Here is a 21,957-nt window from a genome sequence, read left to right as displayed (position 1 = left end):
AAGGCTAGGCTTGTAGCAAAGGGACATGCTCAGCAATATGGCATTGATTACACTGAAGTATTTGCTCCTATTGCTAGATGGGACACTATTAGGATGATTTTGGCTCTGGCTGCACAAAGAAGTTGGTGTGTTTATCAGCTCGATGTTAAGAGCGCATTTCTACATGGAGAATTGAATGAAGATGTTTTTGTAGAGCAGCCTCAAGGCTACAAGAAGGTGGGAGAGGTGCACAAGGCGTACAAGTTGAGGAAGGCACTGTATAGGTTAAAACAAGCTCCCCGAGCTTGGTATAGCAGGATTGAGGCATACTTTGTTAAGGAAGATTTTGAAAGATATGAGTGTGAGCATACTCTATTTGTTAAGTCAGAAGAAGGTGGGGAAGTATTGATCGTAAGTCTGTATGTAGATGATCTAATATTCACAAGAAACGATGAAGACATGTTTCAGAAGTTCAAAGCCTCAATGAAGTTGGAGTTTGACATGACGAATTTGGGCAAAATGAAGTATTTCCTTGGTGTGGAGGTTGTACAAAACAAGGAGGGAATCTACATCAGTCAAAAGAACTATGCTTAGGAAGTGTTGGGGAGATTTGGAATGGAGAGGAGCAATTCAGTAGAGAATCTAATTGTTCCAGGATGTAAGTTAGCCAAGGATGAGGCTGAAGCTAGAGTTGATGCCACACAGTATAAACAGATGATTGTGAGCTTGATGGACCTAACTGCTACAAGACTTGATCTAATGTATATGGTGAGTTTGGCGGGTAGGTACATGGAGAAACCCACCGAGTTGCATATGCAGGCTGTTAAAAGAATCTTGAGGTACTTGAAGGGAACTACTGAGCTAAGGGTATGCTACAAGAAAGGAGGAGAAATTGGGAAGCTGGTGGCTTTCTTGGACAATGACTATGCAGGGGACGTAGATGATCGAATGAGCAAATCAGGTTATGTGTTTCTAATGAGCATAGGAGCTGTGTCATGGTCCTCAAAGAAACAACCTGTTGTTACACTGTTGACTACCGAGGCTGAGTTCATTGCGGCAGCTTCTTGTGCATGCCATGAAGTATGTATGAAAAGTGTTCTTGAAAAACTTAGCTGGAGTCAAAGTAAGTGTACTGTTATTTATTTTGATACTAGCTCAGCCATTAAACTGTCAAAAAATCTTGTTATGCATGGGAGGAGCAAACGTATAGATGTTAGGTTTCACTTTCTTCGTGAGCTTTCGAGAAATGGAGTAGTGGAACTGGTGCATTGCAGCTCACAAGACCAGTCGCAGAGATCATGATGAAACCCTTGAAGCTAGATGCTTATGTGAAGCTGAGAGAGCTGCTTGGAATGTGCAACGTGCCTTGTGAGTAAACTGATTGCAAACAGCAATTCAGTTTAAGGGAGGAATTGATGAAGCATTAGGTTGTTTTTGTGTTTATTTATTGTGTTTATTATGTTAGGGTTAAACACATTTATTATTAAGTCATTTATTGCTTATGTTAATAAAACTCTATTTGTTAGGGTTAGTTGTTTAGGGCTTGATTTGTTCAACAACCACTTACCACATTCTCAGGATGTTTTGAACGTGGGCTGCTTTGTTTTCGTTTCAGTTGTAAAGGCTTGTTTATAAGCCAACCGTTTCTCTCTTAATTGAATAAGTTTTAGACTCCCAATTTGTGTGTATTACTTGTGCAAAGGGTAATTGAGTTTCAACAGTTCCTGGACAACTGAGGAGGATAAGAAGCTAAAATATGCAGTGAAGAAAGTTGCTGCTCGTAAGGGAGGACACATCAAAAATTAGAATGACGTGGCTTTGATAGTTGGAAAAGGGAAAGACCAGTGCAAAGAAAGATGGCAAAATGTGGTTTGTCAGAATATAAAGAAACGAGCTTGGAGCAAAGAGGAGGATCAAAGGCTCCGAAATGCCTTTGCTTCTCTTGGTCTAAACAAGTTGAATACTGTGCTTGATTTCTTCAGTTCTTCTTCTCTGGATGGAAAGATCAGAACACTCCATCAATGCCAAGCTCGACTATAACAACTTTTGAATGGAAACCATTCCCATAATCTTGAAGAAAAGTTGGCAGAACAGGGGAGTATTGCAGGATTAAATCAGCAGAAAGCTGAAGGAGTGGCTTATGCACAAGTTGCTGATGCTTTGACCCTATTGCAAAATAACTTGTTAATGTTTAGAATCGGTGATCCGGTGGTGGCTTAACCAATCTTTTCAAAACTTATGCAAAGGTCTCTCTCTCTCTCTTTCTCTTTCTGGTGTATAAATTTATTTGTTAATTCTATCGAAACATTTCATTACTTGTTTTCATGTTTTGCTTCTTTTTTCTTTCCACACAGCTTTATCATTCATGTATGGTGTTGCTGTAAAATATGGTGTTTCTAAGTTAATTTTTTGCAATTCACAGGCTGATGCAACATCTGGTATCGCTGTGCACAAAGAGTGCAAGTTGAAGTTTCTGGAGCTCAAGACAAAGAGGACCTACCGTTAAGTAGTTTTCAAGATTGAGGAGGAGCAAAAGCAAGTTATTGTGGAAGCAACTGGTGATCCAACAGAAACATATGAGGCTTTCACAGATAGTTTTCCTACTTATGAATGTTGTTATGCTGTTTTCAATTTCGATCTTCCTATACCAGAGGGCGTCCCAAAAAGGCAGATATTGTTTATTGCCTTGTAATTCTAGTTTTAGATCACTTTCAATTGTTTGTAGTAGTTGCGCTTCAGTACATTGGTTATCTAATCATGACTTATGTACATTTTTTCTTGTTGTACGTGAAGGTCGCTTGATACATCAAGGGAGGGAAACAAGAAGATCTATGCAAGCGCGATCGACAGTTTCAAGAGAGAGCTTGATGGGATTCAAATCGAGTTGGAGGAAATTAGTCCATCTGATATCTACCTTAATGTAATTAGGAACTGTGTTTCTAAACATGAACCATAGGATATCTGGTGAGGAACTCTTCCATTCAGCCTTTGTTAGTTGAGGAATGTTGTACATTGTGGGATCGTGACATGCTGATGATGACTTCAATTTTCAATTTTTTCATTGTTTCTTATTCGTCTTAATCAAATGTTCCCCATTTGTTTGAGTGGCTGCTTTGGTTTATGACCTTCCTTGCTGCTGATTAATTTGGGTTGTTTTGTGTGACCCTGCATTATACTGGATATTTGATCTTTGTGGCAGAAGTTTTTTAATTAGTAGAAGATATTTTCTTTGTAAATTTGTTATTGCCATTTCTTTAGGCCTTTCAGTGACATGAGTTTTTTTGTCCATCTTATTTATGAGTATGACAATGACAGCTTCAACTGTCAAATTTCACCTTGGATCTTTCCCATTCTCTCTAGGTTATTGTAGCCCTCTTTCCCAATTTTCACCATTACCTTCCCTCTTCTCCCTCATGCTTGAGTTTGTTCTCCCCACTGTTGGCTATTTTCTTAGTGAATTTTTAAAGGATTAAATTCAGTTTGGTCTCTCAAACTTTAGGCCAAACATCAGTTTGGTCCCTCATCTTTTTTTTTTTAATCAAACTCATCCCTGATCTCTCAAAGAGTATCAACCTCGTCCAAAATTTGAATCTGGCACCAAATGTGACGTCATCCGCTGAGCTGGAGCCAACAAGGAGGTCCTACATTTCTGATTTTGTACCCACAAGAAGGGCAAAATGGACATTTCATATTTAATCTAATTTCTAAAAACCAAACTCCACCACCCTCTCAAAACCGGAGCAACAGTGATACTCCCAGCTTCTCCCTGATGCCACGCTCGTCCATGAACTTACCCAGGGGCGAGTAGTAGATCATGTCGAGGGCCACCATGAGGAGGAGGAACTGGACGACCTAGATCGGCAGGGTCAAGTCGAAGTTGAAGAGCGTCGCCTTCTCAATCTCGGCAGTAAGGGACGGCGGGGCCAGGGTGAGGGAGGTTGCGGCCACTAGGGAGAGGGATTTGAGGGATTGGAGGAGGTGGAAAGCATCCAGACAAGGCAAAACGGGTCGATCCGGGATCCGAATTGGAGAGAGATCCAAATGACGGATTCGAATATGGAGCTACAAGAATCGGGGTGGGAGGAGCTAAGGAGAGAAGCCAGCAAGATCAAAGGAGATCTTGACGTCAAGCTTTCTTCTTATGCTAAACTCGAAACTCGGTTCACATAAGGAGGAGGTTCATTTTTGTCTTTTTTTTTTTTAATGTAATTTGTTGGGGATGGTGGTGACGGCAGCGGTGGCGTCATCGGAGATGAAGGGGTTGGAGAGAGAAACGTAGTCGTTTTGGGAGATGGGGGTTTGGTGACAGTAGCTAAAGCGCCGTGATTGGGAGTGGGAAGGGTGGGTGTAGAGGAGAGAGATGGAGAGGAGGAGGAGGAGGGCGGAGATCATGACATAGGTGTACACGCCATAACGCCGAGAAAGGATGCTTCTCAGCATTTCAGGGTGGATTTTGGGTTGTGCGAATCTGGTTTCATCGGAAGTTAAGAGAGTGAGAGAGAGCAAGAGAGAGAAGAGAGAAAAATAAGAGGAAAAAAATTAGAAATTAGATTAAATATGAAATGCCCATTTCGCCATTCTTGTGGGTTCAAAATCAGAAATGTGGGACTTCCTTGTCTGCTTCAGCTCAGTGGATGACGTCACATTTGGCGTTAGATTCAAATTTTAGACGAGGTTGATGCAATTTAAGAGATCATGGATGAGTTTGATTGAAAAAAAAAAGATGAGGGACTAAACTGATATTTGGCCTAAAGTTTGAGGGACTAAACTAAATTTAATCCATTTTTAAACATCCAACTTATGTAATTTTTTTTTTTTTTTTTTCTAAAGAGGATCAAAGGGTTTCACTCCTACCCTCATAGTGACTCGAACCTATGACTTCGTACATACGTAGTGGGTGCTCGAACCACTGAGCTAACACCACTTCGTCACTTATGTAATCCTTAACTGTAACTGGGTTTAGTTTAATCTTCAGTTTTCATTAGATAAAGTAGCTGTCTGAGAGAAAACCGAGAGAAAAAAACTCGAGAGAAAATTGTTTTATTTTTGTGTTTTATTGCATGTTAAATTTGATTAGACGCAGCTTTATGCCGGTAATAAGTCCTTCTTTGGCAGGGCGACGTGGGCTTGGTCCCGGTATGCTCACCCAGTGTGCCTTATCTGGCCTAGTGAGGAGGCGAGCTATTTGCTTGATCAAATAGACGCAACCTCCTAGTGGTAGGATGAAATTGAGTGTCGCCAGATTGATTTCTGTGCCGCAACATAGTGGGAAAGCTGTGTTATTTGTAATGATGCTTTTTCGTGATAGAGTTATCTTTCCGGTATGTCACCGATATGTCAAAGCAAATGGAGTAGCTATTCGTGCACTCTTTGCTAATTGGTGTTTGTTAGAATACATAGATTTTGTGGAGAGTCTTAGTATAATTTGAGGATGTTCTTTTTATGCTTATTATAATCACTCAGAACAGCATGGAAAATAAAATTAGATCAGCAGCATCAAATGAAAAATAAAAAATAAAAACTGAACAGGTTTCGTGAGTGATTCTGTTTCTACAAAGTTTACATAACCTGTTCTGAGTGAAGTCAATTCAACAGAAGAATTTTCCACCTCCATATTATGCATTCAACATGATTCTCCTCTAAGAAAGATTAACAACTAATATATTGCTCAAACCTCACTTTTGAGTGCAGATGCAGTACGTTCACCTCTGAATCTTATGGATCAAACCCAATTACAGTAACTTGGACCAAGCATAAATCTGTCACCTGATGTAAAGAAAGGTGTAAAATTGGTCTTACCCAGCAATTAAGTAATAATTATTGACAGTACAAATTCAAAAGCCTACCTCAGAGGTGGTCCAAATCTAATTAGTAGGTTTTGAAGATTCCATTAATTTTCAGACTCGAAGATCACTGCGATTGATTACTCAAAAACTAAAACTAATATAGGCAGTAAAAACATATATTCTACAGGAATAGAAGAGAAAAGATTCTCTAAGTATCACTACTTACTGTATCATCTTATGACCACAGATTGTGTTAGTGCTACAAGAAACTAAATGGCAAGTGAGATTTTTTCCACTTGAAGATATTAAGAGCAATTTCAACAGTAAGAATCTGTGATAAATTATTCTTTAGAATTCACTTTGCATGTGTAAAGATCAAGGCTTTGCTGATAAATATCTAGTAGGGCCTTGTGAGGCGTTAACTTTTAGCAATCAAAAATTGTCCAAACCACATGAACCATCAGAAGTACTCATAAGATCTTAATTAGAAAAGTGGAACTCTTTTACTGATTAAGGCCACAGTTCAATACAGCTATAAAAAGTCATACAGAACTCACTTCACCATCAAATTCAGGCTGGTATTTACTTTAGAAGGTCACCTGTCTCATTTTTGCTTTTTTATGTCACAAATATCAACGTTAAGGGAGGAGAAGCTGTTATGGGAAAAAGGGAAAAAAAAAAAAAGACAAAGTGGAAGACAAGAATAATCCCCAAATTCTGCAAAAATTCGTACATGTCGTACTAAAAAAGAATGAACGAACATCAGTACAATGTTCATGATATTTGATATGAGATCATAATTAATGCCTAATTTGGTGATTGAAGAAATTATAACAATAAATGAGGTTTAGATTAGCAAGCATCTTTCATACTAGCTAGCATGCCTTCAACAATTAGTGAAGAATATTGTCAAAACGGAATGATTCGCCTTAAGCACCCCGAAATTAATAGAAGAGACACAAGAAGAAGTCTTAATTCAGCGCTTAATGAGATTCCAAAAGTGTAATCCCTTCTAGGGGTCACATAAGACCAAGACATACAAGTGGTTTAATTGATTGGTTAATTGATTCTAGTTAGAGATTATTGAATGGCATAACATGCATTGTTTCTGGTTGAGATTTATTGATGGGTCTCCTATTACTCTGGAGGGTTGCTCTGATATTGTTCTCCATCATTGATTTAATTTTTTTGTCTGGTAGCTAGCTGTACCTAGTGTTTGTTGAGTGGATTCCAACATTTGCATGTTATCATGCATAGACTTAAAAAGAGCCATGTTAAAGTTGAAGGCTAAAAAGAAAGAGAGAAGATGAATAGTTGGTGCCTTGGACCCCTAAAGGAAAAGATTGAGAACAAAAGCATGTACCATGTACAATAAATTGGGCAGAAGTAACCACAACCCCTATTCGTGGAACCGTGGCAGATTCCCCAGAGTATAGGCACTTTAATTACTTTGGCTTTCATTTCAACTGGAATCTTGCTAGAAAAGGAACTGAATAACTTAATTGAACTAAGAAGCGATCAAGGAATTACCTGCTTTATTAGTCTGTTCGAAACTAATTGAAGAACATGCCAAGGACATCTGATCCATTGAAGGTCCCTGAAAACGTTTATCTAGTATGTAACTGTATGCTTTTTAAAGTTTGTGTTTGCAACTGGAAATCTGATCGACAAGCTGGAAACCAAGCCGCTGTTGTATTCTAATCATTTGAAGCCTTAGTGTCATTGTGTCATGAGTTTGTTGCAGATTCCGAATCAATTAAACGAAAACCAGAACTCCTCAAACGATGATCTTAGTTGCAGAAATGGGGATAGATTAGATGAAGTTAACTCTGTATTTAGAGTAAATTGTACATCAATCTTCTCATTGCCGTCATTCTGCGCGCTTACTCCTTAATATCTTGAGGCTTCTGCTCTTCTGTTTCATTTTACTTATACTCAACCAAAATCTAGAGCACTGAAGACTAATTAATTACTTCAGCTATCTGATTGGTGTTTATAATAACGATATAGTACTAGAGTTAACATGAAGAATGATGCCATGAAAAGTATCTTAAAAGTATAGCTAATAATTTATTTCTTTATGAAACTTAACAACCATTTGAACAGAAGCTGAAGCATATTGCTAGTCAATGATCTGTACATGAGAGAATAACAAAAGCTTCATCTAAACAGAACAACTATTTTATTTATAGTGCTTCTCAAAGTAGATACAACATTTTGAATAAGACAACAGATAAAAAAATGTAGACTATTTTCTTCTAGTCCTGTCCTGCTGCTGGGTTTACAGTTAAGGTTTTGCAATCCGATTCCGAGACCATGGCCATGTTCTTGTGGATTCTGTCAATGAAATCAGCAGCTTTGTTGTCAATGCCAGGCTCAGCTACCCATCGACCGCCTCTATCCTCCACACTGGGCCACACCCTTCTTGCACTCAAATACGAATCCTCTATCTCTTCTCCTCGGCGAGGCCTCCGAGACTTGAAGAAGCTGAAGAATGAGAGAGAAGATTTCTTCTGTCTGTTGTTTCCTCCCATGACTCTTAACACAATAATCAAATGCTTAAGAGTGAAGAGCTATTGAAGAATGTTGTATACTCTCTCTTTGGTTTATATTGGCAATGAGGCTGTGTTATGTATTTATAGCGGGAGGCCAAGAATCTGGAGGATTCGGACTTAAGAAAGTAATGAGTGGTTGTGAACTTGTGATCACATGTGGGTGTGGGGCCGTGGGGGGGGGATGAATAGGACAGTTATTGGTAAACAAATACATTGGAGACCAGAGAAAAGAAGAGCATATTTCCTATCAGGTCCTCTGCTTTTGAAATTGGCTAAAACAGCCTTAATCAAACTATCAAAGTTCATTATGCAATTCTTGGCTCTTTCCTTGCACTCTCTTCACCTTCAAGATATTATTAGTACTTTTGTTTGTCTACTACAAATAGGTCTTGGAACAATGGCATTGCACTAAAAATCAATTTTTCCATTTTCACCTTCCACATTGTGCCAATGATGGTCAACCAAAATATGAACTGTGATGCTATAAAATCGATAACAGTAGTTAAGTTGTATAATTTTACCTTTGCACTAGCGTAGATTTCACGAAAAATTAAACTATAGATGCTATCTATGATTTTGACACTACAAAAGTTGGCCTTCATAATCTAAAACTTGCTTAAATCTATAGGAATAGTCAAATTGGTATGATACAAGATTTCTTCTGTGGAAAAAGCTCATCAACATCGTTTTCACCAGTAAAGATAGTCAGTGGATAAGACCTAAGAAATTATATATGCAAAAAGGAGTAGCTCAGCTACTATCTAATCTAAAGAATGCAGATGGTATATATGCTCAAAGTTACATTTTCGTTTAAGTTACAGTTCAAAAGGCAGAACCATAGTTCCCCTTTTCAGTTCTTATTAGAGATATAGAATGGTCTACAATTGCAGAGAAGCCAAGCTTCCTGATCTAGCAGGGTATACAAGCTGTCTAGCTTTAAGGTATAAAAAAATGCTTGCCTATAATAGCCAGAGTTTGGCATGGTAGACTTAATCTATATGCATTAAGCACGGAAATTTTATTCCCACGTGCTTTTGAAGTAACTAAAGTAATGGTCTCTTGCTGTACTCACTTTAATTAATTAAACTTCATTAATCAGAGAATCATGCTTGATTTTCAAAGTCCCAGCAAATCGTTTCATGATCAATGCGAACCTGCAAATGCTAAAGTAATCAATTCATCGACACGTATGTTTAACTCTAGCTTCATCAACATGATTCTCCTCTAAACAAATTAAACAATATATGAATATGGCTAACGAGTGCTACCATAGAATTTAGGCAGGATACGTTTAAAGATGGAAGTCATTTTAGATTGAAAGGTAGAATATAAATGAAGTCTTTGTAGAGAATTAATTTTTTCCATGCTTTATAGTTTATACTTTGCATTGCACAATGTTGTTAACAAAGTTTACAATTTGATCCTACCAGTTTTTTTGTTTTTGATACGAAATTTGATCCTCCCAGTTAAGGAAAGTCCTTTAACCTTGCGAAGTCGTGGAATCTGGGATATGATTTGTTGAAGTGTGATCAGCTATACTCACTTCAGTGTGTGTGAGTGAATGTGGTTTTTTTTTTTGTGAGAACTGTCTTCTATTTATCAATGTTCATGGAAAAACAAATGATTAATTTCAGTTTATCCCCCCCCCCTTGAGGTTTGGGGGTGTCTCGACTCTCAATTTTGAATTTTTACCCCCCAAACTTTCCAATTTCAATCAGTCATGTCAAATTTCTCAGATTCCGTCCAAATTAGACGTTAATTCTGACGATCTAACCCACTTTGAAGCCTTTTATGGTCATTTCAAGACAAAAAAAAAAAAAAAACTCATATGTGTCCTTAAAAGGCTTCAAAGTGGGTTAGATCGTCAGAATTAACATCCAATTTGGATGGAATCTGAGAAATTGGACATCACTGACTGAAATTGAAAAGTTTGGGGATTAAAAATTTAAAATTGAGAGTCGAGGGGGTGACATGATGACACCCCCAAACTTCAAGGGGTTAAACTGAAATTAATCCAAAGACAAACTATACTTTTATATCCTCTAAGTCTATATTATTTCTCACATGCACCTTGTTCAAAAACATTACAATTTGGTACTCCAAGTTACACAAAGTCCTTCCTCATTGCAAAGTCATGGGACGCCAAATCACTAATACTCACTTTAGTGAACGTTCATTCAAATACATCACCGTGAAGAACTAATTAAACTTTGTACCCATTAAGTATAAATTGTGTCTTACATTGCACCATGTTTTAAAAATTTTTACAATATGATCGTTCAAGTTACACAATATTGTTATCCTAATTGGTCATGGGATAAATAATTTATTAAAGTACTTGTAGCAAGTAATCAAAAATACTCATGTTACTGTTGAATCAAATACACTCGATAATCCAAGAAATGTATAGTCGTATATATACCCGTAATTCTATCTTCTCTGATAGTTTGGCAAAGGGACTAAAATTGGACTAAACTGTTGAATCAAATACACTCGATAATCCAAGAAATGTATAGTCGTATATATACCCGTAATTCTATCTTCTCTGATAGTTTGGCAAAGGGACTAAAATTGGACTAAACTGGTCCATTTCGATACATGCATAACAAATTTAAGACTTTTTATTGTTGAGGGGCGAGGTGTTAAATTCTCAATTTAGAGGGGTAACTTGATATTAGGCCCAAAATTATTAAGGAAAAATAGAAGAGTGGGTAATTCATTGTCATTGGTCTTGTCCTTTCACTCAGCCTCTCACAGTAGGACTCAGCTTCTCTGCTTGGATTCTCTTTGCTATAATCTGCTTGGATATCAATGTGAGCTCGCCACGTCAGCACATCTCAATCCAAGGGCTATTAAGCTGACAACACACAAAGAGAGACTCTCTCTCTAAGAATCTGAAATAGTACTTTAACGTCAATAAGTCCTCGACTCAATCCCTCTCTCTCTCGCTTCGCCCAATTTCCTCCTTCCCCTCACGATCAAGTCGTGAATAAATCGATAACGATCTCTCAACTCCTCACATCTCCCTCTCTCTCTCTCTTCGCCCAATTTCCTCCTTCTCCTCACCATCCCGTGTTATGTTGTTTGTTGAATCAAATTGATTTGGGTGTATTTCAATTTATTGAATTTGGGGGTATTTTGTTGGGAGGTTGTAGGAGTGAATTCTAAATTGTTTTGTTGATGTAATAGATCAAATTTGAAGATAACTATTTTGTTGATGCTTTTTCTCAGGTCTGTTATGATTACCCTTTTGTTTGTTCTGCATATTGTTTCTATTATACCATCTATATTAAGCATTTTATCATCTGGGTTGGTCTGTTTTGAGGGACTTTCATTGTTGATTGATGGGTTAAGTGTGGAAAAAAATAATGCATTTGTACGCCTTGAGCTTTGATTTGGAGTAGGAGGGTACCATTGGTGTGAAGTAGAGGAAATATTGGAAATTTGTAAGGATTTCGTATAGATGTTGTAATTTTACCAATTTCGAAACTTTTGGACAGACTAAGAGAGAAAATGCTGAAGTTGGTTTGTAAGTTGGATGTTATTCATCTTCACCTTCATAGCTAATGTTATCTTGCATTTAAAAATCATGAAGTCTTTGAAGCTAATGTTATTCATCTTCACCTTATCAGGTTTATCATGCTCATGTTGTCAATGACAATTTGTACAAGAAGCCATGTTGTTGCAGGACTCGCATTGATCTCTACAACGAAAGATCCCGTGAAGGAATGAAAATTAGAGCACCACATGTTGGTTAGGATATGAAGTAGAGTTGATGATGTTAACAACTTGGAGCTAATGTTATTGTTGAAGGTTGTTGGGTTTTGGTGAATGTGTAAACTTTTACTTTTGGCCATGGCTCCAATTTGGAGTAAATTGTTAAGTTTCTATGTATGAAAAGATTGTGCAAGACTCCAATTTGGAGTGAATTAATATGAAAAGTTTGTATGTATGAAGAAATTCTGCAAAGTATTATTTACATGAGATTTCAGCCATATGCCAATTCGATCAAAGTTCTCAAGCTTGTTTAAGTAAAGTAACTAGCTTTGTCAATAGGTGTACCAAAGAAGCAGGTTTGAAGAACAAAAATACTTGTTTTAAGTGATTGCCTCATTGTTAAGCTACTGAATATGAACACTTCGAAACTGCAAAAAGTGGATCAAAACTAAAACTTGTACACAACAAATTGAGCAGAAAGTGGCAAATTGATCTGGCTATTTGGAATTGGCTACGAAATACATAAAACTAAGGCTTGTACAGTTCATTATCAAGTAGGTAATGCTTAAACTATAAAAGCACATAGTTAAATAACTTGGATCAAAATAGCATCTTTGTTCCACTACATGAATGAACAGCAAAAGCAGTTCCAGAAATTGATCAGCAGCCCCAAAAAGCCTAACAAACTGATGAAACTCTGAAACTGCAGAAAAGACCAGAAACTTTATACAAAGACCAGAAACTGCAGAAAGGACCAGAAACTACAGAAAAGACCAGAAACTGCAGAAAAGACCAAAAACTGCAGAAACTGTACAAAGCCTAATATCTATACGATTCTGTGATATGCTTCCCCACAGATAGCAAAAATAATGCTTGAAATTGAACTCATCCTTAAAATCATTCATCACCATCTTGTGTCCTATCATCTGGAAAATCTTGAGAGTTAAGTAATGCTTGGTAACTAAAACTTTGAGATTCTTGAAATGGCATCTATAACATTGGAATTGGAGCACCACAATTTCCAGACTGCCGAAATGAAAAAAGAAAAAACATGAATAACTTTTAAGAAAACGAAATACCTTGGTTTTCTTGAACTAGATGAACAAATTTTACGAAAACCAAATACCTTGGTTGAATCAGAACTAGATGACTTTTTTGTATCAAGAGTTCTCCCTTTTTGATTCTTGGCCAAACTTTTTTCAAAATAACCTATAATTCTTTTTTTTTCTTCCTTGAGTACTCTCCCTTTTCTTGAATCCCTTGGCTTGAACAACTTTTGCCTTATCCGAGTTACTTTTGGCCAGATTAATACCCTCAATCACATCATTGCTGGGAGGTGTAATCTGGTCATCCTTACCAAGATGTAATGTATCCATTTTTGAACATAACATGTCTTCAATAGCTTTGCTTAGTTCTCTCAATTTCTGAACAACAAACTTAAATGTCTCTTCTCTCTCAGCTGCCCGAGATGAAATCTTGGTCGATATGGAACTTAGAGACTTGTACCAAGATGTTTGTTGTAGGTTGGTATCTTGGATGTCTTGGCCATACATGTCTTTCACTCTTTCTGATCTTGCTTTTCTTGTCCATCTTTTTAGAATATACTGATCAGGAATTTCTTTGACATTCATGTAGTTAGTAAGGATTTTTATTGCATGGCGGCACAGAATACCTTCAATCTCAAACAACCTGCAACTACATGATACAGACTGGTCTTTCTTCACCCTAACACATCTCTTCTTTGGATGACCATTAAAGGAAACTTTATACACAATGTCATCACCATCTTGAATACATCCGACTAAATTGTAATCAAGAGCCTTCTGATACTGAATCTGGAATTTTTCAAAAATAGCTTTAGTGTAAATATTTCCAGCCTTGATCACCATTGAAGAAAATATCCCAATAGCAAGTAACTTGTAGCACAAAGCATACTCAGCCTCTAACTCTTTATACTGCTTATCATTGAGCAATCTATCAAAGTGCTTGAAAAACTGAACCACATCATAGTCTGACTTAACATATGATTTTAGGCTAGCATTGAAACTCTCACTAAATTGGGTGCTATGCATTCCAGCAGACCATGCCCACTTGACATACGGTTTTGCCCATTTCTCCTTTAAACGGAATATACTACTTAACCAAGGATTTTCATGCACACTATATTCATTAAGCATTGCTTCCCACACAACTAGGAACTCATCCTCCTCTTCATAGTTATTCATACATTTTGATAAGAAGGTGGTGGCCCGTTCATCACCCTTGAATATACTACTTGATTTCTTAATGGCATTTTGCATTATGTGCCATGTGCAAAGCAAGTGATATGTGTTAGGCATCACATTTGCAGCAGCTTTAGCCATTGCAGCATCCTGATCCGTAAAAATTGACTTTGGAGCCTTGTTAGACATTGCCTCCAAAAACTTCTCAAATAACCATGTAAACGAATCATCAGTTTCATCATACATCATTGCTGCCCCCAAAGATTACAGTTTCACGATGATGATTAAATCCCACAAATACTCCAAATGGACGATTGGCTTCATTAGTTCTGTATGTAGTGTCAAAACTCACAACATCACCAAATAAACCATAATCAAGTATCATCTTAGCATCAGCCCAAAAAATATTTGTTATTTGCTCATCACTATCCAATTTCACAGCATAGAAAAATGAGGGATTTTCTAAGGCTTGATTTTGGAAGTATTTTAATAAGCATCCTGCTTCTCCATATGCCAATTTCTTTTGCCTTTGAGATTGAAGATAATTTTTCTGATCTTGTTTAGTGAATCCAAGAGCCTTTCTTCCACCAACTTCTCTGCCCATTAACTCGAATGAAAGCTTCAGTGGGATTCCAGAATCTTGTACCAATTCCATCTCAGCTCCTTGTGAAGAAGTTACATTTTGTTGAGATGGTAGCATGTGAGCACACTCTTGTATTACAAGATCATGGCTGTGAGTTTCTTCAAATTGAACAACTTTGTACCTACCACTTGATTTATCCAACTTAATGATCATTTTAGCATCACAACTTGTTCGTGTCTCCGCTCGAGGATTCTTAGTCAAATGGTCTCGCTGATCTATTGTACATAAACCTTCTTTAGAACAAACAAATATTCTTGAGATGAGCTTACTAGAATGCTGGTTCTTGTAATGTGTATGTCTTCTAATACTAAACCCAACTCTTCGCCCATACATGTTATAAAACTCATATGCTAATTCTTTCGAGTCAAACTCCATACCATTCCTTGGCTTGTAATCTGGACTAGTCGAGTCATCTCTATCCATAGCCTCCATTCAATCATTTATTTTCAATCGATAACATATAAAATCTGTATTAACATTTCAATCAAATTTAGAAGCAAAATGGATCATGCTATGAAGTTTGGCTTATATGCTATGCTACTCTGTTTCGGTACTCTGTTCAGTTTTTAGCTCTGAAACAAAACAAAATAATGGAAGTTCCTGATATGACAAACCATAGAATTAGATCAAGAGAATAAGAATGATTGAATCATGTCTTAGCTAAACATATATACATAGAATACTTTAATACGATAAACACCCATGGATACAAGACTGAGATTTCAAATAACCAAAACCCAAAACTAAAAAGCTAAATGGGATAAGATCAGGATCCATAAGATCAATGCTAAAGAGTTAGATACAAATACCTGAATGATGAAATCAAAGTACCAGCACCTAAAGACCGAATCCAAAGATGCATGAAATTTAGACTGAGACAAAGAGTGATCGTTAGTGAAGAATAAGAGACGTATCAGCTGGGTTTGTAGAGGAAGTCTGATTGGAGGGAACTAGCAGAAGGTGAAAAATGTTGGAGGGAAACTTGAAAAAGCCTTAACGTCAACTATTTCAGATCGTTAGAGAGAGAGTCTCTCTTTGTGTGTTGTCAACTTAATAGCCCTTGGATTGAGATGTGCTGACGTGGCGAGCTCACATTGATATCCAAGCAGATTATAGCAAAGAGAATCCAAGTAGAGAAGCTGAGGGGGGTGTATTGTATATGGAATTAGTGGAAGTTTTAAAGAAATCTATGGAATTTAAAAGTCTGGGTGTATTCAATATAGACTTTTAACAATCCATGAAAGTCTTGAGGTATTCAATTAGGATTTTTAAAGACTTCATGAATTCCACCAAAATCTAGGGGTATTCAATCAGGACTTTTAAAAATGAATAAAAGTACAGAGGTATTCAAAATATCATTCATACTTATGGAATTAGAAAATCATGGATAATCATGGACTTTGTAATGTTAACTATACATAACAAACTCCAATAATTTTCCAGCCTTCAGACCAAAGATTTCAAAAAGTCTATCAAAGTTTCCTCTTCAAAAAAAAAAAAAAGGTCTATCAAAGTTATTCTCTTTACGCACGAAGAAGTTTGTCCTTCATCATCTCTCTTTCTTAATTTTTTGTCTTTTCTCTAATTTTTTATGATATCAACTTTTTTTGATACCTAACATGTTCATTGTAGTTGTTGAATGTGATTTTTGTTTTTTTGTTTTTGTTTTTTTTTTCAATTGTGATACTTCGAACCCTAATAGCAATAAAAATGATTTATGAAACCCTAAAACTCAAATATTGTGGTCTAACCCTAAGACCTTGAACCATACTAAATTTTATCTTATTAATTAATTATTCTCATTACTTTGAATTTATATTATGGTTCAAAAAAAGGTTGAACAATTGAATTTCAATTGATTGATTATAGATCAAGACATTGATCAATATTGCTACAATATATGTTAATCGGCGAAAACAAAATTGATGAGAATAATTAACCATAAACATCAAGTGATCTATATTGTATATTTATGTTGTTGGGAGATTAGGAATGAGAACAAACTCGCTAGACAGACTAACAATCATTTATTTGAGTCAATTTCTATTAGAAGATACTGGAGCATTGAAGAGACAACAAGTTATTTTTTTGTTTTGTGTTTGGGCTGCATTTGTTTTTTTTATTTTTTATTATTTATATATTTTGTACATCCTAGGAAATCTGTAGAAGTCATTCATAATAAAGTATATAGATTTTCATGAATCAATAAAAGTCTGTTGCTAAAATCAATGGTTTTAAGAAATCCATAACAGTCTATCAACTTTTTAAAGAGTCTGTGGACTTTTCAAAAAGTCTGTCATTTAAAAAAAGTCTGCACAAATCCAAATACAATACACCCTCCTGAGTCTCTCACAGTAAGTCTCGCCATCAACGGAAAGGTAGTACTGAAGTGACCCACTAAACAAAAGCAATACAGGTAACTTCTTTGCTCTTTTGAGATTTGTTAAATCTTTGAACTTTGCTCTGAAATTGTTAAAGTTTTAATCTTTGGCATGTCCTTTGTTTTCAGTTTTGTACCTGTCTATATCCTCTGTTTGGATACCAAGAAAACCTAGCAAAACGAAATGAAAAGACGATGGAAATCTTATAATACTTGCTGTTCAATGGAACCCCAAATGCTATATATTTATTTCAATAAGAACTGACCCATATAAAAAGAATTCTGTTTCCAGAATCCAGATTCACAAGTATCATAGCGGCATAGATTTATGTAGGCTTGTTTCCAAGTCACTAAAGCTTCATGTTTTATTTAGGTTTTGAACTGTAACACATTATCTGTTTCCAAAATAGGGTATCACATCCTGAATGGGTTCAAACTCAAAGCTTTTTAAAGCATGTATTGAAGATAGGATCAGTGGATTGCCAGATGCAATTTTTTTTCACATTATTTCATTCCTTGAAACAAGAGATGCTGTAAAGACCTGCCTATTATCTCATACATGGAACAATGTGTGGACTTATGTTCCGAATCTAGAGGTATATGTATCTTCACCGAAATATGACTCAGATGAACATGTGCCTCAACCCGGGTTTGTTGATAGAGTACTTCTGTTCCGTAACTTGTCAAACATTCATAAATTCAGTCTTATCTGCCTTGGAATCGAAGATTATTTTGATCGTATTGATGCTTGGGTTTGCACTGCCATTAGGCGAAATGTTGTAGAACTTAATCTTGATCTTTATACCACACCCTCAAATTCCTACGAAGGGTGTCTTAAGTTGCCTACAAGCATTTTCATTTGCAAGACACTGGTAGTTTTGAAGCTGATACTAACAGATCAGGTTATTGCTATTCCTCCTAACTCGAGTTGTTTTCCAAGTCTCAAGTACCTTGATGTTCAGGTATCTTATCCTGTTGCTGTCGATGCATTGGCAAAACTGTTTTCATGTTGTTTCTCTGCACTTGAAGATTTAATTATACATGGAAATCTCGGAAGACTTAGAGATGATGAAGTTTTGAACTTAACTATCTCTGCTCCTAAACTCAAAAGACTACAGATAAAATTCTGTGTTGTACGTTCCAGAGGATGACCCTTATGCTACAGATGGAGGGTATGAGTACAAAAATTTTGTTAATGCTAATGCTCCAAACCTTGAAAAGTTCAATGTCGAGTACCTTTTGGCAAGCTATTCTTTGAAGAATGTAAAATCGCTAAGCACAGTTGAGCTTAAATTCAAAGGTCTGCATGCGGGAGAGAACCTATATTTTGCTGATCGTATACATAAGCTCTTTGCAGAAATCGTGAATGTCAAATATTTGTCAATTTTAGCTTCAATTGTGGGGGTAAGTATGCTCTAACTTGTTCACTATATAGCATTTTTTTAACTCCGTATGTTATCCATGAAAATTCTATATTATGCTGAGGAAATATCTAACTTTTATCTTTATTCATCTGCCACTTGTGAAGGATCCTGACATTGCATATCAATATGCATGCTATGCCTACGTTCAATAATTTGAACCAGTTGGAGCTACGTCTTCAAACTTGCTGCTCTTGGCAATCACTGCCAATTTTTCTCAATGCGTCACCCAATCTGGAATATCTTCTGTTGGAGAATGTAAGTCCATGAGATTTTGCACATGCCAAATGTTGCCTTGAATTTACATATGCTAAGGGCATCTCCCACCATAGGCTATAATCCCATTTATAGCCTAAAACATCCTCCCATGGTAAGCTATTTCCCATGGACCAAGAAAAAAATTTAGCCTTCTCAAATTTGTTAGGCCAAATTTGGGCACAGATTTGGTAAGCCAAATGGTGGGCCCTGCTGGCTTTGTTTTTTTGTTTATTTAAGAACATGAATTTTACATTTAAGAAAAATCATTTTTCCTATATACATGAATTATTTATAATGTTACTAAATATTAAAATTACATCATTGTAGATATCTTATTGAGATCTTCAATATAAGCCCAATATTTGATATGTTTAGAATTTTTAAAATAAATGTGTAATCATTAATTTTATGATATACGTATTTTCATTTAACTAAAATGACTAGTTTTATTGATAGATTGGTCAAAACCATACTAGAAAATATATTCGGAGTTGGGAATTATAGTCATTTTCAAATTATAGCCGTTGGATGTGATGATATTTGTTTTTTGGCTTACGGAATTTGGCCTACGGTGGCAGCACTGTTTTTTGTTGGTAGGCCAAAAAAGTATATTAGAGGGAATATTCTGTTTTTGATAGGCTAAAACCATTTGGCTTTTAGCCTACCATGGGAGATGCTCTAAATGGTACTGATATATAATTTTCAATATTATTGTTTAATGCTTTTTAGAACATCAATTGCCGTGCTCATGGCGCTCATATAGACGATCCTGATAAATATGATTATGATTCTGACAATTCTGACAATTATGATGAAGATGACTTGGTACATGAATGGTTTCCTCCCGAGGTTGTTCCTATTTGTTTGTTGTCATGCCTAAAGACTATTCACATACGGGGATTTCGAGGACGTACGGATCGATGAGATGGAAGTCGCAGGGTACTTGTTGAAGCACGGGAAGGTTTTGAACAAGGTGACAATTCATACTTCTAAAGTTCTAATTTCTGTCAAGAATCAGTAATGGAGTTGTGGCAGATATTTTCAAGGCTCCCTAGGGGTTCAAAGACTTGTGAAATTGAATGGATCCTTCCAAAGTTGTGAATGCATCATTTCTTTGCGAAATGAACTTGAATTTACTATTGCTTGTAGCATGACCACATGAAATCCGTTTCACTTCTGAAACTCACTTGTGAGTTTGCAGCGCTGTATTAAAACTCCTTTTTGATGAATGATGGTAGCCATGCTTTGCTTTCTCGTTTCTTCACCATTCAGGGCTTTATATTGGAATTTTTGTAAGGACATATACAACAGTGCTTTGCACTTACCTTATAAGAAGGTTACTACTTCCTATGATCTGACACCGCCAAAGAGTTCATTCATTATCCAAATCTTCTTTGATGATTCAGCTTGTGATGAATAGTAAGATTAGCATGAAATTATTCTTGTTTTCGATAAGACTGGAATGATATTGTTGAGTTCTTTTCTATGATTTTATTTTTTATTTTATTGCTTCCTCTTTCACCTTTAAAGATCAGTACGTACTAGATAATGAAATGAAAAGGAGTTGCTTCTATATTTTCTATACTTTATTATTTGTATAGTTAAAATTTCCACTTATCCAATGTATTGGATAGCAGTCCTCATCTAGCATTCCATGCCAGCCGTCAAGCTCTAGGGTATTTTATTTTTTATTTTTTAAAGGAAGCGGTATAAGAGCTAACTCAGCGCCCTTATCCGAATTTATTAATAATCAAGAAAAACAAGATACATAGCAAGGGGGGCTAACCAAACCTTGCCAAGAGAAAATACAAAATTGCAAAGTACAGAAGATAACTAAGATCCTTTGAGAAGCGGGGGACTAGGCCAAGACCGCTTCCAAAACAAACATAGTACTGAAAGACAAGAAAAAGAGGCACTCCTCATTTTTCATACTTTTTCCACCCATAAAAATAAGGCAACCTTCCACTATGAAAAACGATAATTGGAAAACCTAAATAATCAGCTTGTAGAAACTTGTGGAGCTCATTAGGAGGATTATTATACCGAGTAAACATTGCGTTTGAGATTCCCATATTTGCCATCTTGGTTCTTTAGGTGCCTATTATAATCCGGGGTTTAGGCTTAATGTCCCCCCCCCCCCCTTGTATTCGACAGTTTCATTAATCAAGGCTTGAGGGCAGCCGCACCAGCCCTTTATTCAAAAAAAAAAAAAATGACAACATCAAAAATTCATTTGATGTACTAAAAGATAGACAATTGCGCCAACAAACTCTTAAATTCCATGGAGGAGAAAATGATCTAGAAGAGAAGCAAATTACCACACTAATAGAATCACTTTCCAACCATAAATAGAACCACCCTCTAGCATAGGCAATTTCGATAGCCAAGATAACAGCATAAAGTTTAGAATAGAAGGAAGAATTCCAGCCAAGTGACTGACAAAAACTCCCTAAAAAACCACCTGAGGTATCTCGAAACACACCCCAACAAGCTGCCAGGCCTAGATTGCATTTCGCCAAACCATCAGTGTTTAGTTTGACCCAAGGAAAAATTGGCCATTTCCAAAAAACATGGTGAACTTTGGGAGCCTTACCACGTTTAGGAGCAATTCCAGAGAAGACAATAATTGGGCATCCAAAACACCCTTACAATTCACAGACTAATTTGACGAATCCATGCCAAAATTGAACAACACATAGGGGGACGATTATCAAACCTGAGCCTATTCCGAGCCTATGCTTAATACCTTGAGTTAGTGAAAGATCGTACAACCTTAATTCTTCATGATCAAAGAATCATGCTTGATTTTCAAAATACCAAATTGTTTTTATTAATCAATGGGACCTGATATTCTTATCAAAGGATCACAGAATCATGTTTGTTGATTAAGCAACAAGCAAAAGTATAGAACAATGAGTACTGCAAAGAAGTGATACGAAGTTAGGCAGTATATGCTTATAAAGTAGTATAGATTGCACATTATGAAGGATTTGGAG

The 21,957-nt window shown here is 36.4% G+C and overlaps 4 protein-coding genes across 4 annotated transcripts; 2 read left to right on the top strand and 2 right to left on the bottom strand.

Annotated features, from left to right (window-relative positions):
• Nucleotides 1–594: 594 nt before the first annotated feature.
• Nucleotides 595–2,485, top strand: LOC121052260 (secreted RxLR effector protein 161-like). The gene is made up of 2 exons (XM_040516928.1): nt 595–1,059; nt 2,402–2,485. The coding sequence occupies exons 1-2, from the start codon at nt 595–597 to the stop codon at nt 2,483–2,485; spliced, it is 549 nt and encodes a 182-aa protein (XP_040372862.1).
• A 10,000-nt stretch (nt 2,486–12,485) lies between these two features.
• Nucleotides 12,486–14,448, bottom strand: LOC112194035 (protein FAR1-RELATED SEQUENCE 5-like). The gene is made up of 3 exons (XM_024334299.1): nt 13,278–14,448; nt 12,664–12,740; nt 12,486–12,548 (listed from the first exon to the last, which is right to left on the bottom strand). Exons 1-3 carry the CDS (start codon nt 14,446–14,448, stop codon nt 12,486–12,488), a joined length of 1,311 nt encoding a protein of 436 aa, XP_024190067.1.
• A 49-nt stretch (nt 14,449–14,497) lies between these two features.
• Nucleotides 14,498–15,334, bottom strand: LOC112194034 (protein FAR1-RELATED SEQUENCE 5-like). The gene has a single exon (XM_024334298.1). It carries the CDS (start codon nt 15,332–15,334, stop codon nt 14,498–14,500), a length of 837 nt encoding a protein of 278 aa, XP_024190066.1.
• Nucleotides 15,335–17,707: 2,373 nt separating this feature from the next.
• On the top strand, nt 17,708–20,173 carry LOC112194033 (F-box/LRR-repeat protein At3g59200). Its single transcript, XM_040516927.1, has 4 exons — nt 17,708–18,244; nt 18,429–18,686; nt 19,691–19,786; nt 20,111–20,173. The coding sequence occupies exons 1-4, from the start codon at nt 17,708–17,710 to the stop codon at nt 20,171–20,173; spliced, it is 954 nt and encodes a 317-aa protein (XP_040372861.1).
• Nucleotides 20,174–21,957: the final 1,784 nt, after the last annotated feature.

Source organism: Rosa chinensis, chromosome 3 (assembly GCF_002994745.2).
Source record: "Rosa chinensis cultivar Old Blush chromosome 3, RchiOBHm-V2, whole genome shotgun sequence".
In the NCBI taxonomy this organism is placed as follows: Eukaryota; Viridiplantae; Streptophyta; class Magnoliopsida; order Rosales; family Rosaceae; genus Rosa; species Rosa chinensis.
This window is presented reverse-complemented; position numbering and strand designations above follow the sequence as displayed.